Source organism: Pithys albifrons, chromosome 2 (assembly GCF_047495875.1).
Source record: "Pithys albifrons albifrons isolate INPA30051 chromosome 2, PitAlb_v1, whole genome shotgun sequence".
NCBI lineage: Eukaryota > Metazoa > Chordata > Aves > Passeriformes > Thamnophilidae > Pithys > Pithys albifrons.
In genome coordinates this window covers 58777622-58795063 of record NC_092459.1, presented here as the reverse complement: position 1 = coordinate 58795063, position 17442 = coordinate 58777622, and the positions used below count along the sequence as shown (strand labels likewise).

The 17442-nt window shown below is 41.2% G+C and overlaps 1 protein-coding gene across 1 annotated transcript; it reads left to right on the top strand.

Moving 5' to 3' along the window:
• Nucleotides 1-926: 926 nt before the first annotated feature.
• On the top strand, nt 927-12386 carry LOC139668939 (p53 apoptosis effector related to PMP-22-like). Its single transcript, XM_071549163.1, has 3 exons — nt 927-1231; nt 8512-8655; nt 9277-12386. Exons 1-3 carry the CDS (start codon nt 1021-1023, stop codon nt 9510-9512), a joined length of 591 nt encoding a protein of 196 aa, XP_071405264.1. The 5' UTR covers nt 927-1020; the 3' UTR covers nt 9513-12386.
• Nucleotides 12387-17442: the final 5056 nt, after the last annotated feature.

Sequence of the window (17442 nt, the reverse complement as noted above, 5' to 3'; positions counted from 1 at the left end):
TGCTTCAAGACTAAAACAAAGGTGTGAGTTGTGTACCCAATCTAATCACTCCTGATCCTGTGATGTGCTCATATGAATGGTGCTGAGAAATGGGAAGACATGATGGAATGTTAAGAGATCTTATTGTAGAGAAGTGCTTCTCTCATGAGCAAAATTTTGGTGTTCATTCATGCCATGTGATAGGAAAGCCTTCCTTTTGGTCATCTTGCATCTTGGAGCGCATTGCCAGACATGGAATAGTAAAAGATCAGGGTGCATGGGTCCTGAGTACCACTGTTGGGCTGTGCCCAGCACAGCCTGCTTAGAAGTTGGAGCACAACTGCAATTAAACACCCATTAGGTGACCATTAGGAAACATACATTTCTTTAATGCTGACCCTGATGTGAGACGAGTGATGGTTACCTTATTAAAAAAGTCACATTCCCATCCTCATATGACACCTTTCTTTGAGGTGTTTTTTTCCACTGCAACATCAACTTATTGCAAGCTTTTGGTGCCTGAAGTGGCTAACACCATCGTTATTATCAATGCTGGGTAATGCTGGTCGGTCTGTCCAGTGAGCAGAGAGGGGGAAGATCAGCTCCAGCCCCCATGAGGACGGCAAGGCTCGTGGAACCCCGAGAACCGAAAGTTTTTTCGCCGTGGTTGCGTTTTGCGGTGGCGGGGCCACGACGGAGGAGCGGGTGCGGGAGGGTGGCCGGCAGCAGGAGGGTAAGCGCAAGGGTGAGCCTGGACGAGGCGAGAGAAGGGCCAGGGGGCTGTCGAGGGGGGAGCAGGCTTGTCCGGCGCTCCCTTCCCTCCCCTCCCGTCCGCTCGGCTCCTCTCTGCCGGCCCCACGGGTCGGGGCCGCCGCCGGCGGCAGGCTTAGTCAGAGGAATGTGGGTGGGACTCCCTCCTCCCCGGCGCCTTAAAACGCCGCTCGGACCGGGGCGTACGCAGTGTCCCGTCCCGGCGGAGCGTTCTCGCCGCACCCGACCCGCGACGCCCGGGCTCGCTGGGAGCCCCGCCGGCCGGGCAGGATGGTGGTGTGCGGCCTCGCCTGCTGGAGATGCAGGTGGCTCCTGCCCCTGCTGCTGGGCCTGGCCATCATCATGGGCATCATCGCCCTGGCTGGCCGAGGATGGCTGGAGTCCGAGTCGGAGCCCTACGTGCAGCAAGCATCGCTGTGGGAGAGCTGCACGCGGGGCGAGGAGGACCTTAACTGGAGTTGTGAATCCCTCATGGACTACGGTGAGTGAGAAGCCTTCCGAAGGACCCGGTGCGGTGGGTGCCATGGCCATGGACCCTGCCTACCCTTGTGGAGCCGTCTCTTTCTGGGATGGAGTTTCCCTCCCAGAACGAGTACTTGTTTTGTTTTGGGGCTTAAACCAACAAGGAAACACAGTTCTAGACTGCTTCAGAGAGATCTCTTTTTATCAGTACAACACTGAGAAGCTGGGGTGTTGATATTTTGGTTTTCTCATAAGTTATTTTACAGCCAAAGTAAGATAGCCAATTGGCTACAAGTCCATCAATTTGTTTTCCCTCAGCTCTCAGCAGGTTGTAGTCCCAGCAGCCTTACCTGGCACCGGTGAACTCTTTCCTGTGCTGGTTGCCTCCCTGGTCTGATGTTGAGCATGGAAACCTTCATGCAGGGTGTCCTATGCAGAACCACACCTGGACAGTAGTAAAATGGTCTTTCCCTGACCCTTAGGAGGTAGACAGCACCCTGCCTGGCCAAGGGAGTGCAGTTATTAAAATGCCTTCTAAGCTGCAGTTTAAAATGGCCTGATGTGGGTTTGCAGGCAGAAAAAAAAAAGCGCTCTTTCCTCTGTATACCTCTCTGTTGCACTGGGGCCTAAATCAGGGATAATTGTGCCTCTGTTTTAACTTGCTGAGCCGCTTCTGTATCTGGCATCGCCAGTGTAACATTCTTGCTGCACACTCTTGGTTTCTGGGTCTTCGGGGGACTTTTTTCTTTTATTGCTAGAACACATGGGTCTGATTACGTCTGCTTTTCCCTAAACCAAAATATTTCTGGACAAATAAGCAGATCCGCCTTAAGATCCTGGATGAAGGTTCTTTAGGGACTGAGAAGCTGGAAGGGTGTGTTTCTGCTGGGAGAGCTGGGACTGCTTCCCTGCGCAGATCACTTGCTGCCTGAGCACGGCAGACTGGCTTCCAGAAGCTTTCATTGCAACACTCATGCATAAGCTACATTGTGAATATATGGTAAGAGAAGTGGCTTCATTTCTCAGCCAGGTGGTGACTTCGGGCCTTACTGCAGGTGGAAGAAATCTGGCTAGTGAGATAAAAATACTGATCTTTCCCATTAGACAGAGAAGAAAAGGTAGTAGAGTTGCTGAAATTTGCATTGCAAAGGGAAAAAGTGCTAATACAGTACAGCTGCTGAAATTTGTTTTCTCCTGCAGTGACACTGCTTCTCACGTCTCAGAGTATTGATGGGTGTGCCCTTTGCGTCAGCCCTCAGCGTTGTGGGGCACAAGTACTTTTCTGCTGTTTTTTCTAGTCAACAGGCTGACAGAGAACAGTATCCTTGACTTTGAATATTTAAGCCCTCGCTTATTTAAATCAAAACTTATTTAAATCCTTGTCTTACTTATACCAATTTCCCCCTTTTCAAATTTTCATAACATCAATGCCACTGACTACTGAAAGGGTATTTACATCTATAGACAGGACGTAACACATGAGTTCAGGTTTGATTTGTTTCCTTTTTTTCTATGCTAATGCAATTAGTCTCAAAATAGGTGAGGACATTTTCAGATGAGCAAATGCCTTGGAGGCATTTACAGCACTGCTGCAGGAAAATAAAAGTAAACTAATTGAGATGCACAGCTTTTGTTTTGCATACAATAACCGCCATGCACTAACCATCCTCCACCTCTCCTAATGAAATAAAGACTTCAGAGTGGATCTCCAGTAAGAGAAAGTTCTATTAGACAACTTCTTAATCGAGTCATGGCATGTGTACCAAGAAAAGGAAGAGAAAAAGTAGTCAAGTCGCTTATTTTAAATGAGGGGAAAGGCAATTAAAGATTTGAAAATGGGAGTGTCTCCTAAACTGCATGCTTCTTAATGCACATTTGCAAATGCTACATGACAGGGAAGAAGTAAAAGGGAAGAAGAAGAGTAGGATGTCATTTGTTAGGAAGGCAGGGAAGAGATTTTGTTTAGAGTTCTGTACTGGTTTGTGTCTGGGAAATACCCTGGCTGGCAGCATCTGTGTATTATCAAAATGCAACAATGCAGAGGTGCTGCGCTGCACTGGAATATGACTCAGGATGATTTAATCTGGACTATTGCAGGATTAAACTGTTTACTGTGTCTTTAAAACATATCAGTAAATCATCAGCTAGGACAAGGATTATTTTGCAGTATGTTACTTGAAGAGGGTGATTGTCTTCCTATTGATGAGGCTGTAAGTTTAGGAACAGTATTTGTGGGTGGCTGTATCCTCCTGGTTCTGAATGGCTGGTCCCAGTGACTTTGCTTTGAATTAACACTATAAAAGATGGGCGTGTATGTGTGCAGTAAAGGTCACCCCATTAATTTAAGTCTTTATACTCCTAATAGCCAGTTGGTATTCATTAAGTACACAACAGCCAACGAAGAAAAAGGTAAACATTCATAGTAAGTGCCAAAAAAAAAAAAAAAAAAGGGAAAGGGGGAGTGGGGAGAAAAGAACCTAGAAGTAGGAGCCCAACCTTTGTGAATCATATTTCACTGCAGCTGTGACACTGTACCTGTGTCCCTAGAGGTATGGACTTTGATACCACAGATTATTGGTGAAGCTGAGTGCATGTGTCAACTTCACTGAGCAGCCAGGTAAATAAAAAGAAGTGTTAGATGTGTGCTTATCTTTTCAGTACACCTCTTTTCAGGCATGCTTTTGTCTGATTTACAATGCCAGGATGTATTCAAGTGTATTCAATTTCACTTGGAATATGCTGATGGAAAGGTGTAGCTGTTGCTGTCCCTACCTACACCTGGAAAACATTTACTGCAACTCCCTTGTAAAAGAGTCCAGTGAACAGGTGAGGTTTGAGCCTCTGCCAGTGTGCTTTGCTGGCTCCTGGGCAGGTGCACTTCCACTGCTAACAACCCAGAAGCTTTAAAAGTTGTAAATGTATTGGATTGGGCCTCTCCTCAGCTCCCAACAGAGCCAACTGATTTATGCCAAGTTTGTACGAGGGCTTGTTTTTAATAATTTGGTAGTACAGCAATTGCTTTTCCTGCACTCCGAAAGACAAATCAGAGTTATGATTCCCAGTAGTAATTTCCAACCAGCCTTCCTAGCAAACCTTGGATTCTGGGCTCTTCTGTGGTTGTGGGTATGCACACCAGTTCCCTTCACCAGTCATGCTACCATGGAATTTTGCACATTATCTAAGCAAGAAAATAGACTGAGAGTGCTCTTTTGCCCACAGTCCACTACTTCTTTATTACATGAACAAAGGCATATTTTTTGGACATTCTATGTAATGGGCTCTCAAGGCCAAACAAGAATTGCTACAGCCATTTAGATACAGAAAAATATTGTAGCTACAGTGTAAAACGTTCCCCCTCTATGCACGTCATGATAAAAACTTCCACCCTAAGATTCCAGTTATTTATAAGCTAACAAACTAGCTTTTGCTTTTGAAAGTGAGCGAAGATGAGAAAGTTCTGTTGCTTCAAATCCTGTAGAAGTTCATATTCCTGCTGGACTATTTTCCCAGCTCTTTTATTAATTTCTAAAGGGAAAATTAGATTTAAATATTTTAGCCAGTAGAAATTTCATCTTCTCCCTGATAAGGCTGAGGCGTGGTCACATGAAATCAGGAAATACACCTAACACTAAGGCTCTGTTGCTTGCTTTCTTTTAATTTCATCATATTACTGGTGCTCATCATTAACATTAAGTAATCCTGACCCCTCCTAGTTATTTGCATGGTAACATTTGCAGCTGAGTTCCTTTCTGTAGTAATCATTAATGTAATGTAGTGCTATGTAATAAAACTCTTAATCCTTTCTAATAATTATAGACCTTCAGCTCTTGAACAGTTGTTTTTTTATGTTCTTTCAACACCACCTAATTGATAAATACTTTTCTGCTGATTAGATGCAAAGAACTTGATTATTCTTTGAAGCCAAGCCAACGTGGGAAGACTAATACCTCCAGCTGTTTTTCTGCTTTTCTGCTCTAGTATTTTCCTGCATTTCTTTTTACACAGCTTCAAATTACTGTGGTGTTATTGGTTGATTTCATAAACAGACATCGTATTATGTCTGAAATGCTTTCTCTGCCAAATGAATGAACCTGAGAATTTTCTATTTTTATGGAAAACTTAAATCCTGGCTAAATATCTTGTGATTACCAGGTACTTCTGAAGAAGAAGTACCCCAGCTAGAAACTGGGGTTGATCTGTTGTTCTTTGAGTGTGAGCAGATCTATCCAGCTCTTAAGGCAGCAAATAATGGGAGAGTTAATTTGTACCTGTCTCTGCCTGGCAGCTGTAGAGGGAGGATCTTTCAGACAGACAGGAGACCTGGGTGCCTGTGGGAACTTGACCAGCTCTCAGAAGCCTTTGGAGGGGCAAGGAGCCAGAAAAGCCTGACTGGATGGGTATGGAAATGAGGGGAATCCTGCATGGAGAAACAGCAATTTCAGTCAGAGCCCTGCAGCAGGCCCTCTGCTGAAAGCTCTCCATGTTGGCAGGGTAGAAACAGTTCTTGTGAATAAGAAACATGACATTATGCTCAGGAAAGGTGCAGTCTCCCATCTCAATCTCTCTCATCAGTCACTTATTAAAAGACTTATGGCTAATTTTTGAGATTTCTCTTACATTGTATATGTAAGTCCAGAGCTTTTTACTGCCTTTCCTGTAATTCCTACAGGGTATCAAGTGGCAGGCTGGTTGTTCAGTGGCTGACTACTAACTACACTAGTCCAGCCAAGATCACACCCATCTAGTGCTATGGCCAGCACCAATGACTCAGCCTTATCAGGTCTTGTCAGTATCAACCTGCTGTTAACTGCTGTTGGAAAAAATAGTCCAGCAGGAGAAAGAGGAAGTTAGGGGGTCACCAGCACTGAACTCCGTCATATGTGAGCACAAAACTCACTGAATTTCATAATGATGGTGTCTACGCTGCCCTGTTTCTGAAGACCCGAAACAAAGCTGAGCTTGATAATATTCCTGACAAGGTATCTCCCACAGCCATATGTGTTGTCATTTTCATATTGCCAGAGACAAGAAAATAAATCACTTTGAGCAGAGCTTGGGCTGACCGGTATCCAAAAGCTCGTTACACTTGTAAATTAAGCACAGATTACATGAAAATGACAGAGAGAGCACTGTGGGCATTCTGGCCTGCACGGCTCTGTGTTGCACCAAACCTCAAGGTGTCTAACCTGCAGCTGTATTTGAGTTTGTAACCTAAGTTTTATCAAACAAATGTCAGATTTGTCTTCCTACATCCTGTCAGCATATATAATGCATCTGAAAGGGAATGTGCTATGATAATGAGGTGTTCCTTCTACTTGTGCATATTTTTTATATTAATAGGGCAAATATTGATAGCTTTCCTAGATCAATTAGTCTGAATTGGTTTTTCTGGGCTGACTGTGTGTAATAGTTACATATCCCTTTATATACAAACTAAAGAAATCCTATTGTGGAGACAATATTCAATGCCTGCATTAACTATGACTGAGAACCTTTTGTATAAAAAGATTTTATCAGACTGCTGACATAGTTTTAATCTCCAGACATTCATCAGGTGTCCTCCCTCCCTCCTTCTCCCCCAGCATTCCCTTAGGGAAGGTGTATGAAACACACACAACTAGCTGAAGGAGAATTAATTTGAAAAGTTTTTGCTGTTCTGAGTAGCTCCAAGAAGGGAGAGGGGAAAGAAAACCCTTTTCCTTACCTTTTCTGTGTCAGCTTTGTCTTCGATGGCAGCAGTGGTGGTTGGAAGTTTTGGGCAGAGATTCGGCTGACAGATACCTGCTGCATTTCACTTTTGCTGTTGGAATAGGGGGAAGGAAACCCATTCAAGCTGATCTAATTAAAGTAGCTGTAAAGCAATTTTTTGTTTTCAGATAGCCCATTGATGTATGTAGTAGGAGTGTCTGAGATAGTTTTACTACATTCTCTGTCTCAGATTACTATTTTTCCCCATTTGTGCAACCAGTAGAGTATATGAGTTAAATGTGGAGGATTACAACTCTTCTGGAAAAGTTTCTTTTACTGCCTTTTCCCCCTTTTTGCACAGAAAGAACAGAGGCCACACTGAGAGCAGGATATCTCCAAAGTCACTTCAGCTGTGTTGGAATGGACAGCTCTGATGAAAGAGATTTTTTTAAAATGTTTTGATGTAGATCTCACTGCCCTTTTTATTCCTACATTAGAGGGAGCTCAGGATCTGGCCCCACCTCTTCCTGAGTGTGTGAAAGTAGAAAAGCACATTATGTAGATGTGGGAATTGAACTATGATGACAGCTGACTGGAAAACAAAGCACTAGCCCGTATGGTTTAGCCTTTCTGGGCAGGTATCCTGCCTCTAGGGCGGGAACACCTTTGCTTGTAGTTGTCTGCACTAGGCTCATCTCAATTACTTGGTTTCTGAAGAGTACAGGGTCTTAGAGGGCCTTTTTACACAGCCATGTTGCTGCAAAAAGTGGAATTGCTGGCTTTTTTGGGGGATGTTTTCTTACCATTGTTGCCTTGGCCCTGGTGGGTGAGTTCTGGGTGCTGATGCTGCTTTGCTGGAATATGGCCACTTGCTTCATGCCTGAGCCTCTCCAGCATGCAGTAGCTTGATCCTAGAATCTCCACCACCCTGTTCCATCAAATGTCAAAATAATGATTCAAAGAGGGCTCTTCAGCTTTTAAGTCAGATTTTGCCATTTCTCTTCCACCTGCTACAATTTAGCTGTGAATAGATATTTACCTTCAATAATTTTCTGTCATCTTTTCAGCTATTCTAAATTTATTTCTTTTTGGTCATGCTAATTTGGCTCCATGCGAACTATTCTTGTCATAAACAAACAGAAAAAATGTATGCTGACAGCACTGTTACTTCCCAGCAGTTATCTCCTGTGGTGGTACCCTCATCTGCTTTCACACTTCCCTGTGCATGGAAGTGGTATTGTAAACTTGCATAACGAACAGGAACTGTAACAATAAAGTGCATTGTCAGCAGTCATGTGCCCTATCTGCTCAGATGTCTATGACTGTCTTAACAGATATGGAGTTTGAAGGTGTTATCTCTGTCCTCTGCTGCACTGTATCCCTCTTTGCAGCAAGACAAGTTAGTGGGCAGCAAGTTCTGTGCTGCTTCAGCAATGATGGTGCCTCTCTGCTCTGCAGCTGTGTGATTTAGAGGCATTCAGTATTGCTTTGAAGTAAGGACATGCTTCTCAAAGGATTTCAATTAAAAATGATTAAAGCAAACCAATTAATTGCAATGACCACCAGCAGCACACTGCTGTGTGTTAACATCTTTCTTGTTTTCTCTTCAAGGATGGGGGAGAGCAGCAGCTGCCACGTACCTCGTTGGCTTTGTGATCCTGGTCATCTGTTTTGCTCTTGCAGTCATTGCGTTCTCAATCGAGATTCTCCGCTTCAACTTTGTGCGAGGAATTGGAGGCTTGCTCTTTGTTGTTGGTAAGGCTGGGCACAAAGACAAGGTTATTTGGATGTAAAGCAGGCATCAGCAGAAAAACATGCTAGATGGAGCCTCCCTTGCGAAATTAGCTGTCTTTATCTGGTTTATGACTCATTTTCATGGGGAACAAGGAAAGGCTGATTTGAGAGGATAATGGTTAGGGAAGCTCCAGTGGGCTTTGTCAGTTTGCACTTTCCCAAAAGCACTGTATGGGGACACCCAACACCTTTGACCCTGCATGCCACGTGATAAGACTTACGAGCTGAGAGCCCCGGGTGCTTCCCACTTTTCTGATGGGAGGAGGAAAAACAGGGCTATGGGAGGTAACTGGCTCTGCAGGGTTCATGGTGCCTGGCTGTAGGACAGGACTGGTCATGGCATGCAGGTATGTGCCTTAGCAACCTGGCAGTGTCAGCTGTAGCTGCCGCAATCAGATAGGTGTGGGAATCTGCCTTGGCCAGAAGTCACGTACCTCTGTAAGAATGTAGATTTGATTGCAGGACTGAAGGTAATCCTTATATACCTTAAATGTGCAGTTATCTCCAGGTACCTTTTTTTTAGTGAGAGGTGTAATACATTCATTGTAATTTACTCCTGCTTTTCTTTTTTTCCCACTCTAGCTGCATTCCAGATCATTGGCTTGGTCATTTACCCAGTGAAATTCACAGAAGATATTCCACTGACTGGAGATAATATGTTCAGCTGGGCCTATGGCTTTGGTTGGGCCAGCACTGTTGTTGTAATAGGTTGTGCTTTCTTCTTCTGCTGCCTCCCCAACTGGGAAGATGAAGTCCTGGGAAACATCAAGCCTACCTATTACTACTCCTCCCCAGAGAGAGCACCATATTTAAATTGAAAGATTAAGTCCAGTACAGTCAACTGTCAAAAGAACAGAGGAGTCCCTCTGATGTACATCTGGTGTGGTCACAGGAGACTGAAAAAACTCACCTTATTTCACCAGAGTATTTCTTACTATCCCTGGCAATAAATTAGGTAAAACATTGGCATCTTTAAGCAAATACCTTTTACCTAAAGTATTAGTCAATTCTATTTGGGTCGTTTACTTGCTTCTTCCCCTCTCAACTAATCGAGTCATCCATATTTCATTCAAACATTTGCTTGTGAATAAAGATGATAGTGTTTCAAGTGTAGAAAGGAAGAGGATAGAATTTAAACAACCCATCAGTGGGTCTTGCAAGATATCTTTTTTCTCTGCTGACAAAATTGCATTAAATGGAACTAGGAAAAAAGCCTTCCAACCATTGAAGTTCCAAGGAAAGAACTTCCCTGAGACTATCACAGTCACCTGCTGCCTAAAAACCTTTTCGTATTTCTGTTACTGTAATATTGTTGACTAATAGGTATTTGAGTTAAGGGGAAAATAAAATTTATTTTCCACCAATTGATCCAGTTGGACAGAGATCGCCTCTAAATTATAGAGCTGGTGTGTGTAACAGTGGCTAATGTAGTATTGGTGGTGTTGTGGCCACAGCAGGACTTGTGATGGAGTCACATCTATGTGTTTAATATACATTGCCATAGAGAGAATCAATAAAATTTCAGATGTTAACACTACATACATTTTTATATGGTATCTTAGGGATGCTGATTTAGAAAATATCTTTGAGTAGAAATGTAAACTGTTCAATTTGTCTGCCTTTTTAAAACTGCAGCACTTTAATTATCAGTGTGCTTTGGAGGCAGATCTTAGCATAAGGTATCTGAAAACCTCCAAAAGTTTCTAATGTTGTAGGTACCTCAGTTCAGTAAACTTGGGGCTGCTTTATGAGTCACTAGGGATAACAGGTAAAAATATATAAGCAGTTCTGTGAGCAATTTACATATGCAAACTTCATACAGACAACTGTGTCAGAGTAATCTGGCTGGCTCCTTGTTCATGTTTCTGCAGTCAGCAATTCTAAGTAAATATTCCAGCATAGCAGAGCCATGTCTGTGTTGATCATGGACCAGCAGCAGCTTACAGCAGATTTAATTATGGTCTGTAATCTTTGTCAGGGCTTTCTTCAGCTGGGGCAGAAAGAAGCAGCTCATTTTTGGAGCTCCTCCTTCAGCTATGGGAGAAGTAGCTCTAGCAAAGACAGAATGAGGGTGGTACTAGTAGGGTGGAAAGCAAAGGCTGTGTATTACTCTGTCTACTCTCATGAACCCAGTGCTTAGGAGAGAGTAAGTGTGGGTATGTGTATTCATGCACATGTACAAAATACAACTTAAAAAGCATTAATCAATATACTGTAAAGCAAAAGTAATTTGCAACTAATATTTTGCAATGCCCAATATTTCTTGTATATTTTATAGCTTTCAATTTTGTAAGACCTTTTTTAATTTGATAATACTGTATGTTGCATGTGATTCTGTTTTGGAAAGGTCATGTGATTCCTGAAGGTCCCTTCAAGGCCTGTATTTTAAAATTTTACAGAGCATAAATGTCTACAGACTTCAGAACTGTGTTACAAGCTCAGTTGGGGCATATACAATCATTTGTATTTGTGATTTCTTCTGAATAAGAGAATTTTGTGACAAATGTGTCCCCTTTTTTTTTTTTGCCTTTTCTGTACAGTACTGGCTGGTGGGGAATATTGTGTAGAATTACCTGTACCATAAGTAATGATAGTAATTACTTCTAGTGAATTCAAAACACAGCAAAGAATCTCAAGTCTGGAAAATCCTTGCACAGCTAAAGCTGAGAAGGAGGGAAAAAAATAAGAAAATGGACACTTTTCCTAATGAGAGAGAGGATGGTATGGTAACAGGGTTTAACATATTTTAAGTCTTTTGTATTCTTTCTTATAAGCACTGTCATAACTCATCAAAAAAGCACAGTTGTAAAATAAACTTGGCTCTGAATGTGCTGGGAGGGGTAGAAGCATAACCAGCATGTTACACAATTAAGATGTTCCAGAGAAAGCTATTACAAATAGTCATTAATTACTTTCAAGTAATACTAATTTATGTGACACTCCTTTCAAATGTGGTGGCTTAATTAAAAATGTTTTAACTGACAGTTGTAGAAACTTGGTGGTGTTTGTGGTTCATGAGTTAATTTCATAAACTCAGTGTTTCTTTCCTTCTCTTAACGTAAATATGAGTATCTATAAAGTGTTGGGTTAATAAAATGAAGTTAAAGATCTCATGTTCAGGAGGCAGCAATTTCATTTTCCAGTCAAATAAGCTTGAGTATACACTGCAAAACATGTCTGTGCACTTTCTTTGGCAAAGCCAGCCATAGAATGTTCTTTGCTAAGCCTAAACCTCTTAAGTGCATCACAGCTTAAGGGGGAATTCTAAACTTTTTAAGTACACAACAGTCTACAGGAGGTCATGCATGTGGGAAGCCTGTTCTTTATCAAAACTGTTCCAAGTGCCTTTCCTGTACTGATCAAGAACTTTAAGTAGTGAGAAAAAGATGATATACTGGCCTGCTCTTTTCAGTGGAAGGCAGCAATTCTCCCATGATTAGAAAACTTCCCGGTTTTAACCTCAGATTTATGTGTGGCCCACATTACAGCCCTGTGCTATTGTCATTCTGTTTTCTGAACAACTCCTTTTCCCCCTGCATTTTTACAGAGAGGATATCTGGCAGTCACCGCTGTCTTACACCAGCCTGTGGCTTCTGATTTCTGGAAAGACAGGTTCATCATCCTCCTGTTTGTTTTTTTAATTTGTCCTCTTCCTTAAATGTTTTAATTTTAAATACACTTACTACCCTGGATTCTGGTGCCTTGCATGCATTTCTTTTTGGTTTGGTTTCTTAACTGCTTTTAATTTTAAATATACAAATAGGGAAAATATTATGATTCCTTTTGGATTTTCCTAAATGCTCTGAAGATAATTGTAGGGTTTCTATAATGCCCTTCTTTTGACAAGAAGAAAATTTGTACTCTTGTTTACCTACCAGTCCTGATTATGCTGCAGCCCAAATCTGTGCTCACTAAAATTCCCTCAACAGCTCCAGCGAGGTTCAGGCTGTGGGGTTGCTCCTTCCAGTCCAACCCTGGAGAAGAGAGAGCAGTTCAGGAGAATCTGAGCACAATTGGCCCTTGTCTCAGGGGGAGTTATGAGCAATCAAAAATGTGCATGACTGAGTGCTAGGGAAGGCTAATTGACCTGAATGGGATGATTAATGCTTAAATCTCATGGATATGGGAAACAGCTGCCACACCCCACTGGGATTTTGTACTTTTAGGTGATACAACAAGTGACTAATTTTTTAGACAATTCATTGTCAAGGAAGAATTCTAAAAGAGTACTCACCTGACCTTTATATCCTGCACACAAGGGCTTTTGGACCAAGAACACATACATAAATCAAGAGAATGTAGTAACAGATCATTCGGGAGGGCGAGGGGTTGTTATGGTGATAAACATTCTAGAAACAAAAACACCCACATGCTAGAGGAAAATGTTGCACTCACACACAGAGAGAGTTGCTGAGATCATTGAACATTTATGAATAAATGATGAACCAAGCATAAATATCTGGAAACTGATATGTCTTAGGAGATGCACAACAGCTGAGAGAGCTGAGGTATTGGTCCCACTACTCAGAGCAGTGGATGTTATTGGCAATGTGGAACAGCCCCCTGAAAAACAAGGTTATTCTGTACCAGTAGGTGAAGTTGGACAGATTTTTAAATGAACTTGAGAGATGATACTCACAACCAGAATAAAGTTTAATCAAATCTGGTGGATGTATTTGTCAAAAATAGGGATGCTGAGTTTCTAAATGTGATTCCTGTAACAGGTGTCTATACAGGAGTAGTGAAATCCATGTGCAGTAAGTTCTCAGAACCTGGTATATGCCAGCGTTACTGCACAGGTGCAGCAGTTTATATGTGCAGATCCTATTGACCAAGAATGTGTCCATTTTGTTTTGCATGTGCAGTGCATTTATAAGATGGTCCACTGAATCCATGGTGCAAGTCTGCACTGGTACAGTAAACAGCCTTTAGTTTGGGACTCCTGGTGTCCAAAGGTGTGAGCAAAGCTGCTCCAGTCATGAAACCTGACATCTAGAAATATCAGGGAAAAATCCAATGCCCTTAAATTTTGCCTCTATAAAATTATATTTAAATTACTTGGAACTTGTCAGAATAATTCAAAGGATTTTTTATTATGATTTTTAAATAAAATTAATAAGGCTGTATTTATAATAAAGACTAGAAAACATGCAGATGTGCCTAGAGCTTTATAATATTATAGCTATAAGCAAGATAAATAATAATATAAGAACTATGCATTGTACAATATAATTAATATAAATAAACAAATATCTAATAAATAGAAATTAATTGTATTCCTCATAGGTTCATCTTTGCAGGATTGGATAACACTAGAAGAATTGGTATGACTGCTGCTTTGTATTTATTATGGGAATGTGGACAACACATACTATTTTTCACAGAGGTCTTTGTGAATATAAGATATTTTGTAAGCAATTTGAAAATTAATTTCTGTTCTGATTTGGAATAGAAAAATAAAACCAAACTTGAGAAAATAATAATTACTATTTTGTATCAAGACAATAGGTTAAGTTAAAAATGTTGCTAAGACACCACCATTTTCATTTCAGTCCATTTGTTAAATCAATTTCATATCAAACATTTAACTAAAGAGGTCATTTCCATATAATATATTGGTTTCAGCAAAATCCTGCCTTTGGCTGGAGAATCTCAGAGAAAATTCCTGGGTGAAACTCTTAAAAGATAAGCTTGGGGTGCATGTCATATCTGTAAATCTCAGAGTGCTTAAAGTAGTAGCTGTTCCCAACTGACCCATAAGACCGAGCAAATGCAAGCCATTTCTTTGACAGAGAACTGTGAGTAGCAAGGCTGTGGTACCTGGGAATTACTTAAGTAAAGTTGATTTTATTCCTCTCCTAAGGCAACTGAGCTATCTGCTTTACAAGGAGTTGTTGTTATGATCCACTACATAGGACAAGTATTTAGTTAGCCTATCTATGCCACAACTGTGGAGACCAAAGCAAGTAGCTTAAATAAAATTATCCCATAGGTAGAATAGGACTGTGTTATACCAGTCTAACTACTTACACACAATTTCATAAAATTCCTGTATCTTATATGCTGTGATTCTTTGATTCTGTGATTCTGTGTGCTAACCAGAGAGTCTGTGCTCCTGACAGTCATACAAGAAACACAGATAGACGTCCACTATGGTTAAAATGTCCAGAAGCCATCTCAGCTGTTAACTGTATAGTGGATTTACAGGATGCCATTGATTTCAACCATTTGCCTGGAGAAGGGGCCATTGACTGAATTCATCAAACTTCTCCAGAGCATCTGTAAGAAATATCTGGGCAGCAAACCTTGTTCTAATATAGAGTTTATCATGTCCTTTAGCAAAAACTGGCTGACAAATTCATGCTCAGGCACATGGAGACTTCATACTCTCCGAGTCTTGTGTTGTCCTTATTTGTGTTTTCCTAATACAGTCTTGAATTGCTCATATAAATGACAATCCTGGTACTGCCCCATGTTTGCGTCTTGGATGTTCAAAGTTACTGGTTTGCACATTTAGCCTTGCTAAGGAAAGGAAAAAAGCCCTTTTAAGCCTAAGCATTTGTCCTGCCGAGGCAAGCTTGCTTTACTGACAAGAGACGACCAGCAGTGCGCATAGGTCAGGCTTCCAAGGTTCCGCAGCAGGCTGGTCCTGGATGACTCTTGTTAAAATCTTAACAAGTGGGAATTTTCCTCTGAACTCAGCAGTCAGTGAACAGAGGAAGTATCAAAATCTACAGAGTTTTCCTGTGCTGTGTGGGGCAGATAGAGGAAGGCTTTCCAAAATGCACAGGAGCAGGACTGAGTACTGACCACTCCCAGGTCATCATAAGTGTTATGGAGGAGTCATAGTGTCTGGCCACCACAGGAGAGACCCTCAGAAAGGACTGGTGTGTGAGAAACTACAGTATCTCAACTGAGTTAATTTTGTTAGGAAAAGTGTTCCTACTTTGCAAAGAAGTAAAGGCAAGTCCTGTTCAAGATTCATTTCCAGTGTCCTTCTAGTTAATGTAAAGAAATTGTAGCTTGGATTACCCTGTGAACACTTTTGATGTCTAAAGGTATTTTTCAACACATATTTACTGTGGATGAAATACTAGTCACACTGAGAATATTATTGCCCAGGGGACGTGGTGCATTAACTACAAGGTACGATTTGACTGACTGAGTTGCATCAGTATATAGCCTGTAGTTGTATCAATAACTGCAGTGCAGCCCTTTCCAAAGGGAAACAATAGATTGGCATTATTAGGGAAAAAAGGACCTATAGTTGTAAATGGATTAACAAAGGTATTAGTAATAATTAGGAGATTTATGATAGCTCATGCTGAAAATGTTTCTCAGTTGCCCAGAGCGACTTGTTAGATGTAAGATAGCACACAAGAGCACAGATCATAAAATAAACTTAGCAAAGCTTTTAAAATCCAAACTCTGGGGACTTCTTGTTCATAAGCAGTGTGAATGTCTGAGAATGAAAATTTGCTTTCCACAAAAGTCATGGACATGCACCACAGCTGGTCGGCTTATGTCAATCTAGTCACTTATATAGCTTAGCTGACCAGGTCAAAGGGGAATGAAAACGTGCTGCCAATGATTTGTAAGCTTCTTCCACTAAGAAAACCATTTGTATCTTGGCTGAAAAAGGCATATTTTTATTTTTAGCTCTAATGCCTCTTAGCTCTAATGGTTACTTCAGGTAATAAAGAAGATTCATTAGCAATATTTTTAGTTGCAGAAAGTGCACTGAAATCAAACAGTTTTAACATTGATAATATATCATTTTTCAACAAATGATGCTGGTCTTAGCCAGGAGGGACTGTCCACAGATAGCTGAGAAGGAGAACAAGCCTTTGCTTTTATGTAAACACCCAGCTTGTACATTGCAAAAGATGAAGCATGGTAAGGGTAACTCATCACTTCAAATCACTTAAAGTTTCCAATCATTATCCTGTTTGCCATAGAAGTGTCAGAATTACACGAGATAGATACATTATTTCATCACCTTTGAATGATGAACTCTGCTCTTCCAGATGTCACGAATTACCCTTTGACTGAATGTGAAGATTGCTTGTAGTTCTAAGTTACTTTAGGATGACAAAGATGGGCAAGACACAGAAACACCCGTGGTGGCTGAACACTACTCACCTTTGTTTCACAGTGTGACAATGTGCTCTGTGGTATCACCTCACATATGCTAATGTTTGTGACAGTATGCATTCATCCACAGGTAAGCTGTAGCAGAAACTGATGACAAATCCTTCAGTCATAAGTGCCTACCTGAAACATGGCTAAGCATTCTAAATGCAGGAAAGACCATTATAGTCCTCAACAAACATTGATTCTTAAATGCATGACAGTGCCTGACTTTGTACTAGAATTCCAATACAAAATTACTTTAACTCGATTTGGCTATTTCCTTAGAAAGCTGTAATTTTGTGGAAGGTTGAAATGTGGCAAGAGTCTGGATATAGGCAGCTGAGTGAGGGCTTGTCTACACTCCATTGCCACATTCATGAGTGTTTCTGAAACCATCTTTTAAAAAACATTTATTATCCAAATCTGTGTTGTCTCAATCTTTTGGAATCTATTGTGCCCATTTCTACCTCAGCTGTGGCAACAGAAATAACATATGTAAGTAGACTTGGACAGCTTGCATGTGTGAAGGGTGACCTTTCAATGATATTTGCTTTAATGTAAATATTTTTTAAAATCATGCATAAAAATTAATATATTGGAGTGTTATAGACTGGT